Here is a 26884-nt window from a genome sequence, read left to right as displayed (position 1 = left end):
AACTATTGTTTCATGGAAAATTTTAAGGTTGAAGAAGTGAGTGGGTTTCAGATTCTTATGGGGCTTTAGTCACATAGGAAAGTACGAGTTATATTCGACCAAAGATAGTGACTGTTGACTCGAGTTGGAAAAGTTTTTGAGTTAATTCATTCCTCTAGCTGGAAAATTACTATGGGAATATAGAAGTCCACGTTGAATCAATAATCTAATTTGGAAAATGGCTTTGGGAGTTTATGGTTGTTAAAAAGGAAGATGTTTAATCACTGTTTGTCTCTTCAATCTTGACTTTATGCTTTGCCGCTAGTTAATCTTCACAATATCTGTTTTTCTTTTTGTTTTTGCTCATTCTCAACTTGTTTGCATTGTTGTTAGAATTGTGTTTGGGAAGATTCTATAGATTTGTATAGAGCAAGCTTCTTAGCGTAAGATCTCAATGAACTCATCAAACTTTTAGCCTCCTTATGGTGTTCCTTCTCCAAGGATCTCGAGATTGACACTATGCAAAATATAAGCCTAACCGATCGCCTCTTCTTTAAATGAATGTTTAATTCTTTTATTTGTATTTCCTTGTACTTCTTTTAATTCTTCTTTGTTTTGATTTTAGCTTGATGGAATATAATTATGGTGCTACGGAGGTGTCAAACTAAGCAAGCGGCCATCTTCTTGAAAAAAAGAAAAATTACATAGGATATCATTTTGAGAATATGATATAACAACTATAGCACATTGTTTTAGAATTTTGCAAATATGACAAAATTTTCACTTCTCCATCTTGAATTTGTTATTATTCTTAAACTACCGTTCAATAACTTATTTATCTTCCTCTTTTTAATGTCATACTCATTATTTATTTGTCTCCCACTTTTTAAGGCCATAATTATTTATTTATTCTTATACTAGAAAAATTATTTATTCTTTTTGTCTTAATCTTAATTTTAAAATATCAATAGTACAATATTTGCAATATGAAATATAATATAATGATTGTTGATCGGAGTAATTAACTTCATTTGTGATTTTTTTTTACTTTATTCGATGTGTATTTTGAGTTGAATATGATCCTAAATGATTTTGTTTTATTTTTTTACATTAATTTTTTGGTTTTACTTTGTCTTAGTTTCGTATATCAATGTTGCGATATACTTATATTATATGCATTAGTTGGTTATACTTACTACATGATTTTTGTTTTTTCAAATTTTATGCAGTTTATTAGAGTATTATTAAGTATATGAACGATTTAACTTAGTGTATCATTATCGAGTATATCAATGATATATTGTTAAAACATATCAGTAAAGTGAATCGTTATCAAGTATATGAATCAAGTTTACAAGTGTATATCAATAATATATCAAATGTATAAGTAGAACTTCAAGCATATCAAATGCATTTAATGAATCAATTGTATAAGTAAAGAATACTAAATGTATCTGCAGTGTATCAAACATATATTAGTAGTGTTTCAGATGTGTATCAAAGAGTATCCAACTATCAAGTGTATCAATCAAATGTATCAAGAAGTATCAGGTCTATCAAGGGATGTATTAGGTGTAAAAAGTGTATCAAACGTATATTAGTAACAATAATATTTGTGACATTTTACGTATTGATGTATGGGCTAAACTTTGTTTTTGTCATTTTTACAAATAATAAAATGTGTTCTACTAACTTAATTATTATAACTTATTTTACATTTTTGGTATTGAAAAAAAAAAAAAAACAACAAAAAATAGCACTCAACTTTTGGACAACTTCTTCAATTTAAAAGAAATGCCCCAAGGAGAAATAAAAAGCATCTTCACCCTCTCCCCGCGACTGCGACAACTTTAGCGGCGGCCATCGACTACTGCAGCTTCCAGCAAAATCCTTGGCGACGAGCGGCAACTCGCTTGGGCAAGGGAAGGTTGGTTTGCAATTCTTGTGATTCATTAACGCCATCAAAGAAGGGGAGCACAGTGTCACCAACCGGCTCCCAGGCTGAACTCGGTATTGGCACATGTTTTCTCTTTGAAGTTTTTATGAGTTTCAATTAGTACTGTCTTATTGGTCTACGAGCATATGGTGTTCACTTCTCCCTTGTTCATGGTTGCAGCAGCCGCACGCCGAATTGAATTCCCAACGGCAGCTCACTCTTTTCAGCAAAAGTGGTAAAAATTTCGTTACAAACTCAAGGGGGATTCTATGGGGAAGCAGGACGAACCTCTCCATGTTAGTTCCAAAGCGGAGCTTAAGCGAAGAGAGAAGCAGCAGAAGAAGGCAAAGTCTGGCGGGTTCGAGTCCTTAGGTCTCAGTGCCAATGTCTTCAGGGGAATCAAGCGCAAGGGTTACAGAGTGCCCACTCCAATTCAGAGGAAAACCATGCCGCTCATTCTTTCCGGGGCCGATGTCGTGGCCATGGCACGCACTGGTTCCGGTAAAACTGCTGCGTTTTTGGTGCCTATGTTGGAGCGCCTTAAACAGCACGAACCTCAGGGTGGTGTTCGGGCTCTTATTTTGTCTCCTACAAGGGACTTGGCGCTTCAAACTCTCAAGTTCACTAAGGAGCTTGGAAAATTCACGGGTCAGTCACATTCTCTTAATTAGATTGTTAGGATTTGAATGTTTATTTGTACAATCAGTTTGGGTGTTCTTAAACTGAAATAACCATTGGAACATATTTGATCTCAGGATTATATATGTTTTCTGTTATTGTTTATGACATTGAGTCCAATTGTTAGCTATTCTAGCTACCAAACATATGATAAATGTCTTCATTGAGTATATGTATATATGTTTGGAGGTTTCTTTTAGGTAAATTGTTTTTTTTTACTTGTTTATTTAATTTTTTTTACGTATAAGAAATAATTTCATTGACGAATGAAATATACAAAAGAGATCAATGATACATCAAGATTACACAATGCTTTCTCTTTTAGTAAGAAAGGAAGCATAAGAGTAAGATGCAAAGTGGCAAGATAATTTGATAATGTTTGTTGATTCTCGCTACTGCTCCTTGATTCACACCTCCTCCCCTTACTTCTAGAAAAAAGTTGCAGATTGAGCTAGTTGTGCAAGAATTCACAAAGTCGGAATTGAAAGCATAAAAAGAGAAAACCTCACCTTCAATCTTGGATTGGAAGAATTCATACCGTCATCTTTGACGTTGATATTAAGCCATTTGTGCAAGACCACTCTAGGCCAGAAAAGTTGTAGGTAGCACCCACAACAATGTATTCAGTCCATGTTTGACATAAGTTGTAGATTGAATTCTTATAAGAAGTTGTAGACAAGTGATTGAAGAAGAAGAAAGAAGGTAACGGTTGGAGGAGGAGCGAGATCGAGAATCAAAGAGTGGGAGTGAGAATCGAGGAGCAAAGACATCACACATGCATTTTTGGTTGATTGAGTAATTTCATTCGACGATGAGGTAACTCGTAAGCAAAAAGGTAAAAGAAAACAAGGATCTTCGAAAGTTCAGTTAGATTTCATTTAGGCCTCCAAAAATAGACCATTGGCACCAATTAGTCAAAATTTTGCTCCAAAAATTCCACGCCAAAGAATAGTGGTTAAATTTATGACTTTATGTTTCATCATCATCTTTGATGTTTTTTTTATGAAAATAGACAACTTTTTTTGAGAAAGAATGAGAGAATACGAGGGCATACAAAAAAACAAGCCCACCAAAAAACAAGCCCTACAAGAAAGACTTCCTACTTAGCAAAATGTTACGAATGGAATAATTACAAAAAAACTTCGAAACTGAAGCCCAAAGATAAGCATGGTATCTCACTAAGGACCAACTCTCTGAAGGGTCCTTCTCAAGATCTCTAAAAACTCTCTTGTTCCTTTCACCCAAAATATCCCAAACCACATCGTACACCCCTACCAGCCACAAAAACCAGTTTCTCTCTTTAAAAGCCGGATGCAAAAGAAAGTCATCGATCGTAGCACAAATAGTTCTTTATCTAGCAATTTGAAAACCAACCCTTGAAAGGAACAAAACCATGCAAAACTAATGTCCTGAAAATCTCAAAGCAGGTGATCTAGGTCTTCCTCTGCCTTTCGACAGAGAATACAACAGGACGACCCCATAAGCATAGGCATCTTCTTAAGAAGCCTATCCAAGGCATTCACACGACCTAAAAAAACCTGCCAAATAAAAAACCTGCTATTCTTTTGTATCTTTATCTTCCAAACCTTGCCAAAAATTGACTTACTACTAGGGGAGGGGTCTAACAACAACCTGAATAAAGATTTACATAAGAAGTCTTTCGAAGGGTTGAGCCTCCAAAGACGAACATCCTTCCTCCCCTCCCTAAGGTCATACTCATTGATCAAGGAAAGAAGAGAAGCCACTTATGTTGTTTCCCTGTTGGACAAGTGGAACCTAAAAGGAATACCGAACTTCCTGCCCAAACCAAAAAGTCAGATATCTTTGATTATAGTTACACTAGCTTGGAAGATGGTCATATAAGGCTAAAGACATGTCCAGTGTTTTAAAAGGCGCAGCTAGGCACGCGGCTGGGGCTTGTTCTTAAAGAGGCGAGGCATTTTCAATAAGGCTGCGCGCATAGGCGCAATAGGCATGGGCTTTTTTAGAAGATGTGGGTTGGGATTTAATAAAAAAAAAATTTATTATGTATGTTTTTTGAAGCTATTACTTGAAAGTCAAGAAATGAAATGACTCTTCTTCTCCCGTTTAAACCGAGTGGCTTCTCTTCTTCAACGAACGTCTTCCTCTGCCTCTTCCGTTCCCTTTCTGCTTCTGCCTTCAACGAATCTCTGTCACCGGTGTGGGCAAGGGCCATCGGTTAGCCTTCTTCTTCTTCACACAAATCACAAAAGCTATTTTTTCCATACCATCTTCTTCAAAGCAAGTACTTGGTGCTGCCATTACTCTGTTTTTTGGTGCAAAAACAGAGGGGAAGAGAAGACAAAGAAGCTTCCCAAAATCATTACCATTACCGGTTAGCCAAATTTGCAATCTCTTTTTAACATAAATACCTTCTTGTCTTTTTTTTAACACAAATACCTGCTGTTTTTTTTGAACTAAAACAGAAGTGCAGATTTAAAACCTCTACTTTCTAAGGTATTTGTTTTTTTTAACACAAATACCTTTTGTTTTTTTGGAACTAAAACAGCAGTAGTTTTTTCAATAAGATTACAATTACGTCAAAAAAAATACTGATTTGTTTTTTTCTTTTGTTAATTTTAAAAAATATTTTTGTTCATGAAAGGTGAATACTTTACGATGATACTAAATTAGTGAATAGCATCACCCGGACATGGTACTAATCCAAGAATCTAAAATGGAAAGTCTGGAAGTAAATTCCATTAAAACAATTTGGAGTTCTATGGATATAGGATGGGAATCAGTGGAATCTTTTGGCGCTTCCAGAGGCATTCTTACCTTATGGGATAAAAGTAAAATCACAATGGTGGAAACCATAAGAGGACGTTATTCCCTCTCAATAAAATGTGTAAACTTTGTGCAAGAAGTGTTGTTGGGTTACTAATGTTTATGGTCCGTGTGGTTATAGAGAGAGGAAACTTGTTTGGCTAAAATTATTAACAATTACAGAATGCGGTGATGAGGCTTGGTGTTTGGTGTTTGGGAGGAGATTTTAACATCACTAGATGGGTCTATGAGAGGTTTCCAGTTGGCAGAAGCACAAGAGGGATGAGACAGTTTAATGCCTTTATAGATTCTGCCAATCTAATGGAAACTCCTTTCAAAATGACAAATTTATGGTCAAGAGAGGGTGACACTGCTGCAAGATCTCTATTGGACAGATTTTTTATTAACAGTAAATGGGATGATGAATTTGAAGACTCAAGAGTGACCCATAAAGTAAGATTCTTCTCCAATCACTTTCCTTTATTACTAGAGACAGGTGCGATACTATGGGGGCCATCCCCATCCAGATTTTGCAATAGTTGGTTGTTGATAAAAGAGTGCAACAAGGTCATAGAGGAAGTCGTAGAGATTTCTAAAAGAAACGCAGCAGCTAGGTGTTCTTCAAATACAGAATTCAACGATTACTAAATTCAAGACATTTGCCTCAATTGGATCGCCTTCATTTGATGAGATTCAATGTAGTTTTCCCTGATTGCCAGTTCAGAATTAGTGCTTCTATAGTTTGGATGGGTTTTATATGTATTTATGCCATTATGTTTTTATTTTCCAGCCTTGCTTTTTTCTACCATAGGTAGCTTCTGTTGTTATTTTGGTTGTTCCTTTGGTCTTTTCATGACCTTAGTATTGTTATTGTAGTTTGGTCTTTTCTTTGTATTTTGAATATAATGAGGGTGCTATGGGAGTGTCATCCTAGTTGAGAAGTTCGGGTGCATCTACTGATCCTATCCATCTCTCTCTCTCCCCTACATTTCTTGGCTTCCGTATTATTCTCATCGTATAGCCCTCTTGTACATTGAGTTTATTAATAACAAAGAAGCTTGTCTCCTTTTCAAAAGAACTAAATTAGTGAATACTTCATACTAATTTTGATAACTTAGGTCATAGATGGCTAATGATAGTTCGAGCGAAGATTCAACGTGGAAATATGGTCGATTGCAAAATGATCAAGATATAAATACGTTTGTCTGTGCATTTTGTTCGTTAGTAACAAAAGGAGAGGTATATAGAATGAAACAGCACCTCGTTGGTGGTTAAAGAGATGCCACAACTTGTAGAAAATGTCCGGATCACGTGAAGAAAGCAATTAAAGAGTACATGTCCAAGAAAAAGGAGACTAAAGAACAAAGAAATTTGATTGTGGACATTGAGGTAGAAGATTATGGTATCGAGGATGAAAATGAAAGGAGTGTTAGTGTAAACAACATAGCAATACCATGCCACATGTCTTTGAAGAACATCTTTGGTGCTGACTGCTGATTACCTTTATGAGAGATTTTCCACGGGGGTAATTTGATCTACTTAGGGCAAGACTCTTTCCATGTAGCTTGGGTCAATAATGGATCCAAAAGTGAGGAGTCGGTGAGTCATCCATGGTAGATAGGAAAGTCATTGACCAGAGAAGGAGCCATTTCTCCAATTTGTAATAGTAGAATCTAAACAACAATCCTTGAAAGGTTGTCAATGATTACACCAAAAAAAGAAAAAGAAATCTCTAAAGCTTCTCTTGAAAAATTATTTTCGCCTTGAAAATTTCTTGAATTTCTTTCTTGTTGAAACCTTCTAAAAGTTCTAAAGACTCCTTTGAGACCATAGGATTTTTTTTGGTCCAATTTGAAGGGGAGTCAGCCAAAAGCATTTGAAGCCAACCTAATAAATCAAGGAGAGGTTGTGTACCCCCGTTAACACGAACAAGTCACTCCAAATGTCAGCAACATAGGAACATTGGGTGAAGATGTGATCCTATGGTTAATTATCTTTTTGACAAAGACAACAATACAACATTAATGGGGAGAGTTGAACTTAAGGGCATCTCATGAACTTTTTTTTTGTAGAGGGTAACGGAGGCATTCTGATGCTTGGAATACAATTGTTGAGCCGTATCCCAAATGTCCTTAGCGGTTGCAGCATACAGTAAGGGCTAGCCAGTCTGTATATTGTTGATCAATGTGGACCAAATAAGAGAGTCCTCCCCTTTCCAATATCGTTCATGAGGGTCTCCCGGTGTAGGATGAGGTATCTCTCCTTTCAAGAAACCAAACTTGTGGTGACCTTCAAGGATCATTTTAATAGACTTGGACCACGAACAATAGTTTTGACCATTCAATTTCTCCCCCTAGAAAATATCCTATAGATTGTGCCACTGGATTAGACATAAAAAGACGACAAAGCAGGGAGTGAGGTTTCCAGATTTTTAGAATACACCGGTGTGGTCAAACAGTTGTTGGACAGAGCCCCTAGTGTTGCTTTAGCTGCTGTAGTTTGTTGACATAGCATGTCCAGTTGATGTTCAACAATACTAGGAGATGGACCCTGCTCATGGGCCCTTGACTGTGCTTGAGGACTCACCACCTCAAAGGTCGAGTGGGCTAGATTTCCAACCTCGGGGTAGCCACTAGGGTTTGTGGCTAACCTAGTAGGAGGCGGCTCAATCACACCAACGGCAGAAGATTGAGCCAAGGTCAACGACTGGGCAAGTCCTGATGGTGGTGCATGTGAGGGCGTTGGCAGAGTGTGTGAGGGCCAGGCAACACGTATGAGGGAATTTTGACCGGTGGCATGTGAGGGACCTGTGCGGTTGAAGACTGTTGATTGCCAGACAGTTGCGGCTTGGTAGGAAGGCAAGTCGGTGGGTTTTGAAGATGCCGGAACCACTCATCAATGGTGGCGCTGATCTAGGCATCAACTATGGGAGCGACGGCTAAACTAATGTCAACGTCCGTCCCTTCTACCAGGGTTCCATCACGTGTTTGATTGTCTAGGGTTTCTTCGATATCCCGCTCTGATACCATATTGAAAGTAGAGATGTAGAACAAACACAAATCTATCTGAAGACGCTAGTATAGGAAGAAAAACCACGATATTGATATTTCTTATTATTTTCTTATAATAATAAAGGTATAAAGGGAAAAATATTTATAGGCAACACAAGATTAATTAAAATAGTAAAAAATTAGGGCAAATAAAATCTCAACTACCCTTGGGCTTTCAACATGACCCAAGCCCACTATTTCTAACACTTGACAATAAGACTTTCCTTGAAAATATTTGGGGGATTCATAGGCTCAATATAACCAAAATTCAAGCAAAAAATTACCTCTATTGAAGTCGGTAATTTCAATGGTAGTAGGTATAAAACCACATAAATTCTGTTTGACTTAGATTCTCGCTACGCGGCAATTGGTCAGATTAAGTGTCTCGTGGCAATGTTCCAACCTCCCGAAACACTCTTCAATGGCTTCAAAGGTTTTTATACACCAGTAGTCCTGAAGGAGGGTTTCTAATTCTCAACCATTCTCCAAAGTCTATCATTACCAATGGCCAATTGTGTTTAAATCTATCCTATTTTTTGAACTTAAGGTGTAACGACCCCATCTCCTGCCATCTCCCAGGTTCATTGATGAAGTCTTCAACCAAGCCCTTGAAACTTGAGAACTTTTTCGAACTTATCTCCAAATTTTTTTATCACCCATTGGCTCTCTTTTGTTGTCTTCAAAACACAGAAAACTTGAGAACTTTCTCCTTCATCATTGGTGACAGACTGATAATCAACTCTGATGGCACTCTGTTTTTCATTCTTTTCATCAAGTGCTAAGTTACCATCCAATTTAACTTTATCTGCAAAGCTCGTACTCTTAGCCTGTGTTGGATTAAAAGACGTGGCAATTTTACGTGAAGACCAACTTATATACTCTGCTTTTGAAAGGAAATTCTCCAGCATTTTGTGAAATGCCAACCTCTCCTATTTGTTTTCTCCCGAACACACTCGAATGATGGAGTGTCCACCTGAAAATGGCCAAAGGTCACAACATAACACCCATCCCTTCTTTGCTCTGAATTTTGACAACTTCAGTCTTCCTCAGTCTTACTCCCCCTGTTTCTTTTGATCTTTCTGACCTCTTAATAACTCCTATAATGATAAAGATCTTTAAGCTTCCACAATGCCGGAAAATGCTTGAAGAACTTTGCAACTTACCACTTCCATTTCAGTCTTGCTAATAGCTATAGCGGCATCAACAATGCCGGAAAATTACAGAGAAGATTGCTCTCTCACTACTTATGTTATGTACAATTGGAATCACTCCTTTATCTTTAATGGACTGCTCTTTTGCTCAAAGCTACTGAATTTGGTGCTGGAAGTGCGTTTGGATGGTCTATTGCCCTGCCTTAGCGTTTTTGACCTTCTTTCATCCATCTTTATGGAACTTCCTTTTGAGGAATGAAAGAAGATTGTTTTGCACGCTATTAATCGAGCCTTTTTTTTGGGGGACCTTTGGTGTGAAAGAAACAATCAGATCATCAACAATAAGTTCTCTATCCAGAAGTATTATGGGTTGGTTACTTTTTAATGCATTTAGTTGAGGCAAATACTAACACAATGCTTGCAAATATGACAGCAAAATGCTTGATAAGTTAAAGCAAACTATAGAATTTTTTGAATGGTGCTCCGATCAGAATGTGAACTGGGATAAATTGACTTTATGTGGTATTAACATAGATGAGAATGTGTTGGCCTCCACTGCTGCAAGTCTGATCATCTTCCATTGTTGTACCTTGGTTTTACTGTTGGGTGGGTATCCAAAGCAATCCTCTTTTTTGGAAACCGTTGATTGATAAAATTCACGCAAAGTTATATAAATGGAAGAAATTTAATCTTTCTAGAGGCGTAAGAGCTACTTTGTGTAAGTCAGTTTTGTACATTCTTCCCACTTACTATATGTCAGCATTTATTATGCCCAAAGGTGTCTTATCAACTTTAGAAAGAATTCTAAGAAACTTCTTTTGGGAGGGACATAATGGCAGCAAGATTAATCAATTGGTAAAATAGGAAACAGTTCACAAATCCATTGCTGATGGAGGGCTCGGTTTGGGCAGTTTCAAGGCCCAAATTTGGCTCTTCTAGCCAAATGAGGGTGGCAATACATGGAAGAAGAAGATGCATTATGGCACAAGGTGGTTAGAAGCATTCATGACAAACGCTCTTTTAATTAGCACACAGCTGGAAAAGATGGTAAGAGCTTGAGAAGCCCTTGGGTTTGTATTTCAGAACTTGGCTGAAAGTATGCATTGGCAAAATTCAAGCTAGAAAATGGACGCTGGATTGCATTTTGGGTAGACTTGTGGGAGGGTGAGGTTCCCTTTAATATTTTGTTCTCAAGACTTTTCAGAATTGCCCTACTTTTAAAATGGTCGGTAGCCAATTATTGGGACTTTGCTCTGAACTTCTGGTCAATTACCTTTTTTCTTTGCTAAAGGAAATAGAGGTCTTTGACTTTCAGGAATGGCTCAGCATAATTGCACTATCGAGAGTTTCTGAGGCGTTTGATAGAAGAACATGGTCTTTAGTAGGCAAAAGTACCTTTTCAGTAAAATCTCTCACAACTCATCTATCTCCATCTTCCCCATTGAACAAAGAGTTGTATACGGCTTTATGGAAGATCCATAGTCCAAGAAGAACGCATATTCTTGTTTGGATAATGCTGTTTCGCCTTTTGAAGAGTGAATATTCAGGCTGCTTTTCTTCATTCCATTTACCCGTTATGTCATCAGTATGGAGAAGATCCCCTCCACCTATTCTTCTTTTGCTCTTATTCAGCTAGATTTTGGACGAATTTAGATTTGTTAATTAATTTACATTTGCATACTTGTTAGATTTTGGAATTAATTTTGTTTCAGAAGTAGATCATTTGTCTTCAATGACATATAATGGAAAGCTTGAAAATTAGTTGTGCTATGAACTTTCAATTGGTTATAATATTTTGCAATGTACCACTAATTTTCCTATTTTTCACTCATAATGAGTTTAATTATCATTTAAATTTTGTTGCAGATCTTCGAATTAGTTTATTGGTAGGCGGTGATAGTATGGAAACTCAGTTTGAAGAATTGGCTCAAAGTCCTGATGTTATAATTGCTACTCCTGGAAGGCTGATGCATCATTTGGCCGAGGTTGATGACATGACCTTGCGCACAGTGGAATATGTAGTTTTTGATGAAGCTGATTGTCTCTTTGACATGGGTTTTGCTGAGCAGTTGCATAAAATCCTTGCACAACTGAGTGAGAACCGTCAGACCTTGCTTTTTAGTGCGACCTTACCAAGTGTTCTTGCAGAGTTTGCGAAGGCTGGTCTTCGTGATCCCCAGCTTGTGCGCCTTGATTTAGACACTAAGATTAGCCCCGATCTAAAGGTTGTATTTTTTACTTTGCGTCAAGAAGAGAAAAATGCAGCATTGTTGTATTTGATCAGAGAGCAAATCAGTGCGGATCAACAAAGTTTGATTTTTGTATCCACTAGGCATCATGTGGAATTCTTAAATGTTCTGTTCAGAGAGGAAGGTATTGAGCCGTCTGTCTGTTATGGTGAAATGGACCAAGATGCTCGCAAAATTCATATATCAAGATTTAGGGCAAGAAGAACAATGTTCTTAATAGTGACTGATGTTGCAGCTAGGGGCATTGACATCCCATTGCTTGATAATGTTATCAACTGGGACTTCCCTCCAAAACCCAAAATCTTCGTACACCGAGTTGGACGAGCTGCAAGGGCTGGTCGAACTGGTACAGCATTTTCATTTGTGACTTCTGAAGATCTCCCTAACCTTTTAGATCTTCATCTTTTTCTCTCAAAACCTATAAGAGCTGCACCTACTGAGGAGGAAGTCTTACTTGATAAGGAGGGGGTATTCTCTAAAATAGACCATGCAATTGCAAGTGGAGAAACTGTATATGGACGTCTCCCTCAGACAGTTATTGATCTTGCTTCTGATAGAATTAGAGAAACTATTGATTCTTCTGCAGACTTGATTTCTCTGCAGAAAACTTGTTCAAATGCATTTCGTATGTATTCAAAGTCAAAACCTCTACCTTCAAAAGAGTCTATCAGAAGAGCAAAAGACTTACCTCGTGAAGGGTTGCATCCAATTTTTAAAACTGCTCTTGAAGGTGGTGAATTAATGGCATTGGCCTTCTCAGAGCGCTTAAAAACATTCAGGTCAATGCAAATAGATTATTTTCCCCTTTTGCCAATAGGTTTCACATTTCTACAAAAGTTTAGTTTTTGCCTGAGAAATCATGATCACAACAATTGTTTATTTGCACCAGACCCAAGCAGACAATACTGGAGGCTGAAGGAGAAACTTCCAAGTCAAGGCATAGACAGGTTTGTTTATTCATTTTGTGACTTCCCTAACTTGTGGCATTTGTTAAACAATTTGATAACAGTCATTGATGAATTTGCAAGTTTTTTTTTATTCATTTTCTTATTCTTATTGTTAGAATTAGTGGACTTGGCCCAATAAAGGATTTAACCTAATTTCCTGTTTATTTATCCTTTGTATCTTTTGTTAATATGAGAAATTAATAAGAAAGTCTGATTGTGGTTTTTCTCCTGATGCTCGGGTTTCCATGTAACTCAATGAGTATTTTCTTTATTGCTTTTAATATGGTATTAGAGCGAGGTAAAGATGAAACTCTAGACATGATTGTTGATGAAACCTAAACAGAGACAGACGAGACAGCCGCCACCACCATGGAAAAGTTGCTCCACCAGCTTCAGAAGTCGCCGGTGATCATAATGGGCCCATCCTCGGAGTCAGCTCGTTGCCCAGTGGAGGGAAAGAGCTGCACGCGCCACATTTGTCCGCCCATGCGCCGCCATTGCCAAGCGCGTACCCCCACGCATTGCTGTTCGTCGTCTATGCAGATTACCCGGCATACTCCCAATTTTGGCCCTCTTTCCAGCCGCAACACCTTCTTGGTCAGCCGTATCCACGCGTCGACGCTGCATTCGTTTTACGCTGCCCTTTTTTCACGCATCGTTGCATTCTGATGATTTACAGTAGTCGCACTTCCATGGTGTTGGGATGGATCAATTCTATAATAAATCAAAGTTTGAAGTTGGTGAATCTTCGACACAATCCAAACTAGCCAATTTGTCGATGTATTCCAAGAACCCGGTAACTTTGTTTGCGGTTTTGTGCTCAAATTATATAACTAGTTCTCTGGCTCTTTCTAGGAAAGAAGCTGAATGGTCAGAACTATTTTTCCTAGTCTCAAACGATCAAAATGTTCCTTGAGGGATGTCACCACTCACCAATTCGTTTTTCTGACAGGGGAGACTCTTCGCCCCCCACCTTGTGATGCTCTGAGACGTTTTTGGAGGGGATCGGTCCATGTTGATTAATAGTATGAAACTACAAATTGACAAGCCTCTGTTTTGTGCAGCAACTGCGAAGGATCTATGGGACTCTACTTAGAAACTCTATGAAGCGTCAGAATGCTTCTCGTTTGTATACACTGAGGAAACAAGTCCATGATTGCAAACAAGGAACTCTGGATGTTACCGCCTACTTCAATAAACTTTCCCTACTCTGGTACGAGATAAACCTGTGCAGAGAGACAATATGGGACACTTCGAAGGAATGCATATAGTATGCTAAAATCGAAGAAGCTGATCGGATTTATGACTTCCTTCTAGGTCTCAACCCTAAGTTTGACATTGTTTGTTGTTGTATACTGGGCCAAAGACCCCTTTCCTCCTTAATGGAAGTGTGTTATGAACTCTATCTTGAAGATCGTACGAGTGCCATGAGTGTTTTGACTACTTCTGCTACTGACTTTGCTGCCTTTAGTGCCAGATCCTCTATCCATGATAGTGAGAAGAACAGCGGAAAACCGATCCCTATATGTGATTAGTGCAAGAAAGTAGAAACAACGACACACTAAAGATTGGTGTTCGAAACTTCATTGTCGTCCTCTAGGAGGTAAGAAACGTTCCTCAAATGATTAATAGGACTCAAGGTGTGCTTATATGGGTGAGTTTGCTGGAAATTTTCAACGATCCGATCCTACGGTAAACTAGACCAGTCTCAGTCCACTGGAGTAGGAGCCATTGCTCAGTTAGGTATGTCTCAGTTTCTTAGTCTTATCAATATTTAGGAAGAATCCCTGGATCTTAGACTTTGGTGCTACAGATCACTTGACGGGTTCCTATGAGAATTTTGTTTCTTATATTTCGTGTACTGGTAATGAAAAGATCATAATAGCCGATGGCTACTTAGCTCCAATTGCTAGGAAGGGGAAAATTTTCGTTGCATGTGCCTAAGCCAACTCAATCGTTCATCTTTATCCATAGCGAAGTTTGGGGTCCCTCAAAGGTCAATACCTCCTCTAGTAAATGGTTGTTTGTAACCTTTATTGATGATCATACCTGTCTTACCTGGGTCTTCCTTATCACTGATAAATCTAAGGTCCCATCTGTCTTCTAGAACTTCTATCACATCATAGAAATGCAATTCAATACAAAATTGCAATTATTCAGAGTGATAATGATCGTGAGTTTCAAAACCATACTCTTAGTGAGTTTCTGTCCTCCAAAGGGATTGTCCACTAGAGTTTGTGTGCTTACACCCCCAACAAAATGGGGTTCCGAGTGAGAAAACTGTCATCTTCTGGAAATAGCCAGTTTATGTTGTCTACTTCCCTTTTTATCAATATAACGCCTTGTCGTGTCCACCTCCAGACTCCCTTAGATTGTCTCAGGGAGTTGTATCTCTCTACCTGCCTCACTTCTGAAGTTCCCCTTTGTGTGTTTGGGTGTATTGCCCATGTTAATAAATCATATCTTTGACCCTAACTAGATAATTTCACCCCTCGGACTCAGGCGTGTATGTTTGTTGGGTATCCCCTTCTTTCCATCCTCCTTTCCGTAAATACTGTCACTATGGATGTCACCTTTTGTGAGGATCAGCCTTTCTTCTCTGTTAGCCATCTTCAGGGGGAGAATGTGAGTGAATAGTCTACCCCTTAGAGTCTACTAGTCCTACCCTTGTTACCTTACCTGACCCTGATCCTCATCCCATGGTCCTACCTACAAACCAAGTTACCTGGAAAACCTACTATAGGAGGAATCTTAGAAAGAAAATAGAGTCCCCTACAGATCAGCTGACTTCGGTTCTAGACTTTGAACCTCCATGAGATCAAGGTATGACTAGTTCTATTGACTCGTGTGTTGATAGTTAAATGAGTGAGAATGATAGGTCCGATTTGCTATTCCTGAAGATATGGGAGAAAACGATAGTGTTGATGGGATTGGGGTCAGAGCAAAAACTGGTGCTAATGAGGCTAAATAGGATCATTCAAATAATCTAGATGAGTGATCCTTCCCTTGACATTCCTATTGTGGTGAGGATAGGTACTAGGTCCTGCGTAAAACATCCTATTTGTAACTATGTTTCCTATGAGAGTCTATTAGCACAGTTCAAAGCCTTCACAGCTAGGCTTGACTCTATCATGATACCTAAAAATATCCACATTGCTTTAGAATGCCTTGAGTGAAAAACAACAGTTATGGAAGAAATGAGAGCTCTTGAAAAGAATAAGACTTGGGAGATCTCTACTCTCTCCAAGGGACATAAAACCGTGGAAAGTAAATGGTGTTCACACTCAAATACAAGGCAAATGGAACTCTTGACAGACACAAGGCCAAGTTAGTTGCAAAAGGGTTTGCTCAGACCTATGATGTCGATTACTCCAAAACTTTTTACCTAGTTGCAAAACTAAATATCATTAGAGTCCTGTTATCTATTGTTGTGAATAAAGATTGACCTCTATATCAGCTAGCGTTAAGAATGTGTTCTTGAATGGAGACTTGGAAGAGGAAGTCTATATGAGCCCCCCTCCAAGGTTTGAAATCTAGTTTGATCATCGTGTTTGCAAACTTTAGAAATCCTTGTATGGACTTAAACAGTTACTGAGAACATGGTTTGATAGGTTTACTACTCTTGTCAAGTCCCAAGGGTAGTTAGGGGCACTTTGATTACACTTTGTTTACAAAAGTCTCGAAGGCTAGGAAGATCGTCGTGTTGATTACATTGTTTTATCTGGGGATGACACCATTGAGATCATTGAGAAAAAGAAGATGGGTGATGAGTTTGAAAATTAAGGAATTGGATAATCTGAAATATTTCTTTGAGATAGAAGTAGCTAGATCAAAAGAAGGTATCTTCGTATCTCAGTGGGAGTTTACTGTTTACCCTTGATTTGTTGATCGAGGCAGGTATGCTGGGATGCCGTTCTGCTTATACAGTTATACTTCTATTGAATTCAACTATAATCTGGGAAATTCAGTTGATAAAGGAAAATATCAGCACCTTGTGGCAAAGATGATTTACTTGTCACATACTCGACCAAATATCTTCTTCGTTGTGAGTGCCATTAGCTAGTTAATGTAGGCTTCCTATGAGGAACACATGGAGGCAGTTAACAGAATTGTGAGGTACTTAAAAACAACTCCTGGTAAGGGTTGATGTTCAGGAAGACTGACTTGAGAGCTATTGAGGCCTATATTGATTTCGACTGAGTAGGGTTCGTCGTTGACAGGAAATACACCTCTGATTATTGTATTTTTTCTTAGGCAATCTTGTAACCTAGAGGAGTAAGAAGCAAGGGGTTGTGGACAGAAGCAGTGCTGAAGCTGAGTACAGGGCTATGAGTTTGGGGATATGTGAGGAAATTTGGCTTCAAAAAGTTTTATCTGACTTTTGTTAGGACTGTGAGGTACTGATGAAATTATTCTGTGATAATAAGGTAACTATTAGCATTGCAACAATTCAGTTCAACATGATAGAACTAAACATGTGAGGATTGATCGACACTTCATTAAAGAAAGACTGGACAATGGTAGCATATCCATTCCTTACATTCCCTCGAGCTAACAAATTTCTGATGTTTCACCAAGGGGCTTCTCAGACCAAGCTTTGATTAATGTGTTAGCAAGTTGGGTCTCATTGATATCTACGTCCCAAGTTGAGGAAAAGTGTTAGAATTAGTGGGTTTGACGTAATTTCCTTTCCTTTTTTCATCATAAGCATGCTGTCTATTTATTTCTCCCTTGTATCTTTTATTAATACGAGAAATTAATAAGAAAGTCAGATCATGGTTTTTCTTTCGATACTCAGGTTTCCATAACTTGGTGTCTATTTTATTTACCACTTTTAATACGATAGATTGTGTTTATATGGACCGACGTTTTATGTTATATGAAATAGAATGCCTATCTCAATTTGCCGTAAATATGTTTATCTATTCTGTTCATGAGAAAAGATGTAAATAAGAGAGAAAAGAAACCCTGAAACGCGCAAAGGAGTTATGAAAAAGAACTATTGACATTGATGGTTGCTTTATCACAATAACAAACATGTTTAGAGGCACAGCTTCAGGCAGAAGAAACAAAAATTATGGTTTCCCAAAGATCTTTTATGTTCCTCTAAATATTTTTCATCCCTTTTATTCCCTTCAATTCATACTACTCTGTTAGGGTACTTCCTAACCAGAACAAAATCTGAATTTATTATAATGAACTACAAGAAAATACCAGATAAACCCAAGTATAAGGCACTTGGAAGTTGGAACCTCCCTCTTGAGTACTTTCACCCAAGCCCTAGATCACTCCACATAGTTTGCCCCCTCTCACTTACCTCCCTCAATTTATAACAAGATGTAACCACACTTACATAATAACTACTAGTAACTACTCTTACACAATAACTACTAGTAACTTCCTAAATATCCAATTACCCTTAAACCTCTAACCCTATACTAATCTAACATACTCACACAACAAAAACATCAACAATTAACACAAGGATTTCAAAATGTCATCTTCAACCTCTTGGCTATAATGGATTTTTGTGGGGGGTTGAATTCAGGATTGTTGAAAATATGCGATGACTTAATTTCAGCTATTTAATATATTTGTTTGGCTTTATTTGGTTCGAATATTTAAACCCATTTTATTTAAGTTATGTGACTTCTCCTGAAAGTGTCAAGCTGAACAAACTTGAATTTTGTTAATTGGAAATCTCACTTTTACTTCGAAGTAAAATTGTTTGCTTATTTTATTTTATTTCATTTTCATAATAATAATATTTTTTTCGAATTTTTGCTTCTCATCAATAGATATGTCAAATAATCACTTCAATAATGGCATTGTTGCAGGGTCCTAATCAATGGGTTGATGTAATGAAGAGGAAAAGAGCTATTCATGAGGAGGTCATTAACCTAGTTCATCAGCAACAGTTTGCTAAACATGTGGAGGAGGTCGGATTTAATCTCCTTTCGATTATTTGTGTTTCTTTTCCTAGTGTTAAATCTTAAATGTTCATGGTCAATGTTATCAAACTTGTACAATACACGAGTTGTATTGTAGGATTCCAACTTGAAATAGAGGTAAATCAATTCAAATCATGCATTTGAATTGGAGATAGGAGTAAAAGTGTCGAGTCACACAAATCTAACTAAATCCAACTGAATCCATCTATCCGATTCAATATCATTAAAACAGAATAGTAAACAAAACCAAAAACTAAGAATACCGACTTTGACGCACACCAAACCACTGAAAAAGAAGGTGGAGAGACTTGTGACGTTTGTCTGTTTATGTATATATTTTTATGTTATTTATAAAATTAAAACTTCCAATACTTGAAACATTATGATAATATGATACACTTTGTTTTAATTTCGATACTTGTAGTGTTTCATGGGTTGATAACCTTATCATAATAAGTAGCAAAAGGTTGTTGGGCAGCTGGGCTTTTGACCATGGAGACCTGATTTTCCATATGAAGATCTGCCCGATAATGATTTATTCATATTGTGAATATATCTTGCTATGTCTAAAAATTGTACTTTGTATTTTCAGGAACTTCCACTGGAAAACATTTCTCCAAAGGATAAGCAGAAGAAAGGTATGGCATGCTCTCTTTCTCACCCCTTCCCTATGGCAACTGGAAGGGACTGATGTGATTCCATCTAAAGGTTACATATTTGGTGATCGTACCCAAATCTGTTGAAAATTATCTTTTTTAAGAGAAGGCCTGGGTTTCGTTTAAAGAAGTACATGTATGAGAGATGGAGAGTTGATGGTTATCTCAATGCGATATATTCTTTTCAATCAATCTCGTTTTTTTTTCTTTTTGTTGAGAAATATTTGATATTACCCTTCACTCTACTCCCTATATTTCACTCAACCTAATGAGGGTAGAAGAGGATGAAATTGAATTAGACTAAAGGAGGGAGTTAGAAAATAATGAATGGGATTTTTTTTTGGGGGGGTGGTCGGGGGTGGGTTGGGGAGTTTCAAAATTGGAGTTGCGTTCCTTGAGCCTTAAACTTGTGGTAAAGCCGACATGTGTTTTGGAGCCTTGCTTCTTTTATAGGGTAGGCAATTCTTGCAATTTTTTTTCATGGTCAGAGAAGCTCTCGTTTCCCTTTATGGGTAACAGTAACCAGTTCTAAGATTAACTAGGTGGCTTGGATCCTCCCTTCTTCAAGGAGTAGACTACATGATAACTTTAGTTAAGCCTAAATATATTGTTGATGGGAAGTTAGTGCATCCATATTATTTTCCTTGAAAACAGATTCTGCCAAATTAATCCTAAACATCTTCCTGTCACCTTTTTCATGCTAATATGATAGCCTCTTGCTCTCTTAAGTGATTGAATAATTGTTTGGAATTCAGGACCTCGAGGATTAAAAAGAAGAAAGACTACAAGTTTCAAGGACGAGGAGTTTTACATAAATTCAGTACCAACAAATCATGTAGGTCTTCAGTTATTCACTAGCCTTTTTTAGAACAACGTCCTTTAAGACTATTAAGAGAGCTTTTTATGATATTGAAAAATGTAAATACTATAAGATTGCTGACCCTTGTACCTTACCTATGTTTTGGTTTGATTCATAGCATACAGAAGCAGGGTTAACGGTGAAGGGTGATCAAGGCTTTGGGTCTAACAGGTACTTCACTCTTACTGACAAAGGAGGGCTGTCTAGGCTGTCTTTTGAAGAACTTCTTTGACTGTTTTATTTTATGTTCGTAGCTACCAATTTCCTTCATCAGTGTAATATCATTAACAATTCTGTGAAGATATGGGGTTTATGTCTTTTTAACTCTTTCAGCCATGCTTTATATATTATTTATTCGACAATAGCTAATAGTACATTTGTTCTAGGCTGGATAATGCGGTTCTGGATCTAGTAGCTGATGATAGTTCTGGAATGCAGAAAAATAAATCTGTATACCATTGGGACAAGGTAGGTACCAAACATATGCTTAATGTGGATACTTAGTATGTAGCATTTGTTACCCCTAAATTCGTGTAAGCTTTTAAAACTTTTGTCGACAGAGGAGCAAGAAATATGTGAAGTTAAACAATGGGGATAGGGTCACAGCCAGCGGAAAGGTGCGTCCCTGACTCTTGTTTTACTAATTTGGTGTTTGTGTTAAAAAGTTCTCTCAACATTGATTCTTAGTTTTTAAATCTTTCTGGATGTTACTTTTTCCATCGAATATTATAATTTAGTCGTGGAATTTTAGTCTGAATTATCTGTGCATTTAATAATACATCCTAAATGCTTTGGGTTTCTATCAAGTCTCAATTTTTGTATCTCAATTTCTAGGATCATTCATAATAGGAATAACTCAATGAAGCTATTTTATTCTTCAAATTTCACAGATAAAGACAGAAAGCGGTGCAAAAGTAAAAGCAAACAAGACCGGCATATACAAAAAATGGAAAGAAAGATCACATAATAAGATCTCTCTCAAAGGAATTAGTAATGGAGAACACGATGGGGATGCCATAAACACTGGTGGTAATAAACTTTCTTTATCATCATTAGTTATTCATGAATTTTCATTTACTAAATTTTAGTATTTCAGCATATGCGAAAGGGGCAAAGGAAAGGGATGAGGATAAAAATTTCGATGCCTTTTGGTTTGCTCATTTGTCTGTTAAATGTGGGGCAGGTAATCAGCGATTTTCGGGAAATAAAAGAAGGTTTGGCCAGGGAAGAAACAAGCATTCAGTGCCTAATGCGCATGTGCGGCCTGAAGTTAAAAATCTTGATCAAATTCGGAAGGAGCGACAGAAAAAGGCAGATAAAGTTCAACACATGAAGAACAACAGACCTAAGAGGGGTAAGAAATCTGGTAAAAGGGGAAGCAAAAGAAAGGCCAAGTAGGATGGAAGAGGTTTGTTTTACTTCTTTTGCACCTTTCCCAATTCTTTGAGTTTAGAGGTTTCTTAAGAGGGAAGATTTTCTTTAATTCGTTTTTAGGCGACTTTAGTTTTGACTTGGTAATTTCAGTAGTACTTCTCTCAATGAAATATTGTGTTGTATCTATCTAATAGAAAGTAAAGTTTTCTAGCTTCTATGTGTCCATTAGCGATGCATCTTACAATTATTTAAATTCAGTGGTTCTTTATCTTTTATTTTTTCTTTTCACCTAGCATTATTAGTTGGAGATCAGGAGGCCTGTTTCTTTTGGGCTATTTTGAATTCTACTTTCCTTGTTTTTGAGTTCCAAGAGATATGGGGTGGGTTATTAAACCCGAAGTAGGTAACTTATTCATCTAAGCTGTGATCAAAATGGTAGGACAGTCCAACATTTTAGAGATGGTTGGGATATGTTTGTTTGAACTCTATTATATTTTTGGTTCATTGTAATGTGATATGGTTTTGTTAGAATAAATGTGCACATTAAGACTTTCAAGGCATTCTAGTTTTATCCATGCGTATTTTTCTTGCATCTACGTACATGGAATCTTGAGAAAATTAGTAATGATCCTTGTGTTTTGATCCGTGGAATCAAATTGGTGGTATACATATAAAATCACTGGAGCTATGCAGGACATAACATTTTGTCTCTTGACGAATCAAGTCCATATATACATCCATCTACTTGGGGTTGGTGGCTTTGGAATCCAGACCCAAAACTACATTTGCCTCCAATGCAACAGGTTATATTCGTGGTACAACCATAGAGTTGTAAACAGAACCCCATGGGTTATCAATGGTAGCTCACAGATGACCGTGGATCACAAATGTCGCTGCTCACCGTTGATTGTCTTTAGTATTTTTTTTTTCGTTTTCATTCTCCTAGTGAGAAAAAATAGGTTGAAAGATAACATTGTCCCTAAACTTTTGCAAAGCTCTCAAATTTGAAACAATTTAGCCTTTCAACTTGAATCAATAATATTAACAATCTTGAACAAAATAGATGGATACCATTGAAGGTTAGAGGACAAGTTCTATATATAGAAATAGATCAATAAGTTCTATATATAGAAATAGATCAATAATTGCATGAAACATTTGTCTCAACGTAATTGATCACATCATTGAAAGATTTTAAGATGGTTGATAGGACATGACCCTTGACTGGCTGCTTATCTTATTTTGAAGTTTTTTTCTCAAATTTTTCTTAGAATTCTTTTTTTTTGAAAAGTAAAGATTACGATAAGTTCGTGGGACAAGGATCCCACTTGATCTTAACTTTAAAGTACTTCACTTTAACCTTAGCAAGTACTTTGAAAAAATTACCCATAATTTCTCTTTAACCTTAGCAAGTACTTTGAAAAATTCACTTCATTAACTCTTTACAACTTTTAAACATGATTGACCCGACATTAATAAGCTTGACAATAAGGGATGCACAATTTGTATCTAGAAGGGAGAAAAATATTTTGAAAGAGCAAGTTAAAAGATTTAGTGGGGGATAGTTTTGTAAAACATGTTATCATAAATCGTTTTGCATAGGGCATTTGGAAGACATGATCTATAGCCACATATAGTATTAAACCTCTTCATCCTAAGACGGAATAGTCGATAGGATACAACTTTTACGGTTATCCTTCTCCTTTAAGGCATAATAAATTATACTTTTCATGATGACGCATAGTTAAAATAAGTTTGTCAATCCTAACATCAGTATGAAGTTAACCACATGTGCACAATAGGTCTCATGAAAAATTCAGACTAAGATAAAACATATTTGAAAACCTTGAAACGTTCTTTTGCTTTCATACTCATAATCATAGCATTTAACTTGAACATAGCATAGTCTCTTAAAATAATTTATAATACTCAGACATTTAAGCCTTTTCAAACTTAATTGAAAGAAACTTAAACATTTATCTTGAAACATGCCTTATAACATACAGATCATACTTAATAAAACATCATGAAAATCATTTTATCATTCATTATCCTTGATTTGATCATTGAATCAGAATTTCCTCTAAATTCTCCTTGACCTGAAAAATCCATATTTAAGTTCTCATTAATCTCTTAATCAAGGAAAATATAAAAAAAAACTTGGTCAAAAACTAAAAAATAGCAAAATAGTCGAAAAAATGATCCAAAATGGCATGTTGGCGCTTAGTGGCAGAGCTTTGTGCGTGTGCATAGCTTGGGTAGGCCTTGTTGTGTGCTAACCTCACAATGAGGTGGGTCGTGCGTCCTTGCTGTGCGTGTTGTGTCTTTCGGCGCATTGCCCTACACGTGCTAACCTCTACGCGCATGGGCATGCATGTAGCCTGAGCGCATCTTTGCTGCTCAGCTGTGCCATGGCCATGTCGGGTGCCTTAAATTAGGCAAAATAACCTCCATAAACTCAAAACACAAGTCCAAATATGCTTGATACTCGGTCAATGCCCAAAAACAGACTTTCGTTCAAAAACTTAACTTCACTTTTGAAAAACCATAACTAAAATCCATAACTCTTGGGAAAATTTTCCTCTACAACGTAACTTGAAAATGTCTTAAATTTCTAACCTCAAAATTTCAGTTCCAAATTTCAATAGATGTGTTTTGTGACTTCTTGAAAGTGCACATTGCTCATAATGCTCCAAAAATTAAGCTTTCACCCTTTCTTCAACTTAAACTTAATCCTTCTCGCCTTAAATTTGTCCAGAAACTCTAGTCTAGAAACTAGATTCAATAAACTTTTGAAAGTAAAATAAAGCAAATGACACGTGTGGATTACGAGAAATCTTTGTTTGAAGTTGGCTATTTATATTGAATCTTGCTTCGCATGAAACTGAATTAACACCTCCAGCTTTCTTAATTTGCCTCTTAATTTCCTTAACCCACCTCCTACTTCTTAATCCACCTTCTTCTTGGCCACAAAATACATGAAACATGCTTAAGACACTTAGATATCCAGCAAACTAATTAGCCCTAATTAACCATGTTGCTTACTTAAACGCCTTGCTAACCTTTATGACTACTTCCTCTCGTGCAAGCCTTCCTCGCCTAACTTTTGACCGCTTACTTTCCACGCCCATTAAACTCTTAGTGTGTCATTTTTCCTAGTACAAAATTCCTTGCATAGCAACAAGTCTTGCTGACCTCTTAATCAATCATCTCGCCTAGCATCCTTAAATGCCCATGACCTCTCTTTATAGGTTATTTCTCCTTACGTGGCCACCCAACTTTGTCTCCTCACCTAACCTTAGAGGTTTTTTTTAATAATATGTGGCCGCCTAGTTTGAATCCCTTAGAGGTTAGCTTGCCTTATTCTCGACCATACATTCCACTTAACCAATGTCATCTAAAATTTATTTTAGAGGTTAGTTTAACCCATTTGGCTGCTTAAGATATGCCTTTAGAGGTTCTCCACAACTAAGCCTACCAAGCCAAGGCCGCCTACCCACGATCAAAATGCCTAACTTCCATTTTCCTTAGAGGTTATTTGATCTTTCCTTGACTATACATTCTCCATCACTTTGTCGCTCAATGTATCATCCTTGGAGGTTCTTACTATTTTGGCCGCCCAACAACCACTAAATGCCTAGCATTCCTTTCTTTTGACACTTAGCCATTTTCTAACATTTCCCTTCTTGGCTTAAAACCCAAACCTCAATACTTCACCTTTCCAAGATTTTTTCTCTTCTTTTTCCTTATTAATCTTATTTTCTCTTACCTTTACCAAAACTTAACAAATTCCAAAGGTCTTAGAAACTTGGAGTTTCATATGTTAGACCTCCTGCCATACATACAAAGTTAAAATCGACTTAGTGTACCAGCTCCAACCAATGAAGAGATGATTGAGTTCTTGGCTAGAAGAAAACTTTCATCCTCTTGTCTTGTCATGTTTTGGAGATGAATATTGGCCTTAAATCACAATCTTTCATCTTATCAATTTCTATATGGAAGTAATCAATTTTTTTTCCATCATTTGATGTAGAGAGCTTTAACTCAATACTTTGAAGTTGCCTGAGGTTCCTAACTGAAAATTCTAAGAGGACATGAATAGTTACTTTGTTGGAATAGGTGGTAAGAGTGTTAAACTTCCATCGAAAAGATTTCCTCAGAGAGGCCAAAGTACCACCATCAATTTAGAAAACAATTAGGAAAGTGCATCTTTTAAGCTTCCTTACAAAATGTCATAAACCATGAGTGGTTGTAAAACTGAAGCAATAAAACATTATACCATGCCTTCATGTAGTCATGATAATTGTAGAATGGTGGTTTGAAGGGTTCAGAGAGTTTATGGCCCATAAACATCCCTTGTTCCAATAGAATTGTAAGACTCGTGTTTGAAATAGAATTGTCAAATTTTGACTAAGTAATGAATAGACATTTTTAGAAGAAGCTCATGTTTTGAAGTCTATGTTAGGATGAAGCGAGATAAAGGACTATTAGGCATTTTTAAATTTTTACGCGAAATGAAACCATGCAAGGAGATGTCTAATCTGACTTGACAAGGGTTATGTGTTAAGCTGGAAGTTAAGTAAGACTAAGTGGAATATTAAGCTTACACGTGTAATCCTTTAAGTAGAATATTTTAGAAGCTTTCAATGATTAGTCCAGCTTAAGGATTAGTATAAATAGAGGAAGACAATAGTATGTTAAGAGTTCTACTCTGAAAATTTGTGAAGTGAAGTGTTACTCTGCTGGGTTGCTTCTAGGCGAGAAGAAGAAGAATTGAAGCTAGGCGTTCTGCAAGAAGGGATAAACCAAGTTTTAGTGAGTGACTTTGAAATGTGTTTTGTACCTTACAACTTTCTTTTAAAACTTCATGTTGTTTTGTAATCATGTTATATAAATGAAAATTTTATGTTTAAAGAAAGTTTTATATTGTTTAAGACAAATGTGGAATTGTGTTCAAATCATTAGTCTTTTCTTATCAATGAGCTAACTTTTATGTGCACATAAGGTTAAAGGCAACCATGTAGAAAAAGGCATGCATGGTGAAGTGAAGTGAACCCATGTATAACAGAGTGCATTGTTTTAGATAGCTTGTGCAACAAGGAATGAACCAATAAATTTTTGGATGTTGTTGACGACAAAACCATCACAGTAGTTTAAACAGAAGACAATGAGCCTTGGAGTGGGGAATGGTTTATGTTCTTGGCGAAAGAGATGTAAGAGTAATGTATGTTTATGATATGTGATGTGTTTACGTGATTTGTTATAAT

At 36.9% G+C, this 26884-nt stretch overlaps 1 protein-coding gene across 2 annotated transcripts; it reads left to right on the top strand.

Moving 5' to 3' along the window:
* The first annotated feature begins 1786 nt into the window (after positions 1-1786).
* LOC101204781 (putative DEAD-box ATP-dependent RNA helicase 29) lies at positions 1787-22167 on the top strand. Of its 2 annotated transcripts, none has more exons than XM_011661971.2 (12): positions 1787-1989; positions 2099-2563; positions 11448-12609; positions 12720-12777; positions 18615-18716; positions 19321-19366; positions 20140-20219; positions 20362-20414; positions 20630-20711; positions 20804-20860; positions 21134-21272; positions 21427-22167. In XM_011661971.2, exons 2-12 carry the CDS (start codon positions 2185-2187, stop codon positions 21639-21641), a joined length of 2373 nt encoding a protein of 790 aa, XP_011660273.1. In that variant the 5' UTR covers positions 1787-1989; positions 2099-2184; the 3' UTR covers positions 21642-22167. The 2 variants fall into 2 exon arrangements, with proteins under 2 accessions (XP_011660273.1, XP_011660272.1); XM_011661970.2 differs by having other exon boundaries at positions 2096-2563.
* The last annotated feature ends 4717 nt before the right edge of the window (positions 22168-26884 follow it).

Source organism: Cucumis sativus, chromosome 1 (assembly GCF_000004075.3).
Source record: "Cucumis sativus cultivar 9930 chromosome 1, Cucumber_9930_V3, whole genome shotgun sequence".
Taxonomy (NCBI): domain Eukaryota; kingdom Viridiplantae; phylum Streptophyta; class Magnoliopsida; order Cucurbitales; family Cucurbitaceae; genus Cucumis; species Cucumis sativus.
This window is presented reverse-complemented; position numbering and strand designations above follow the sequence as displayed.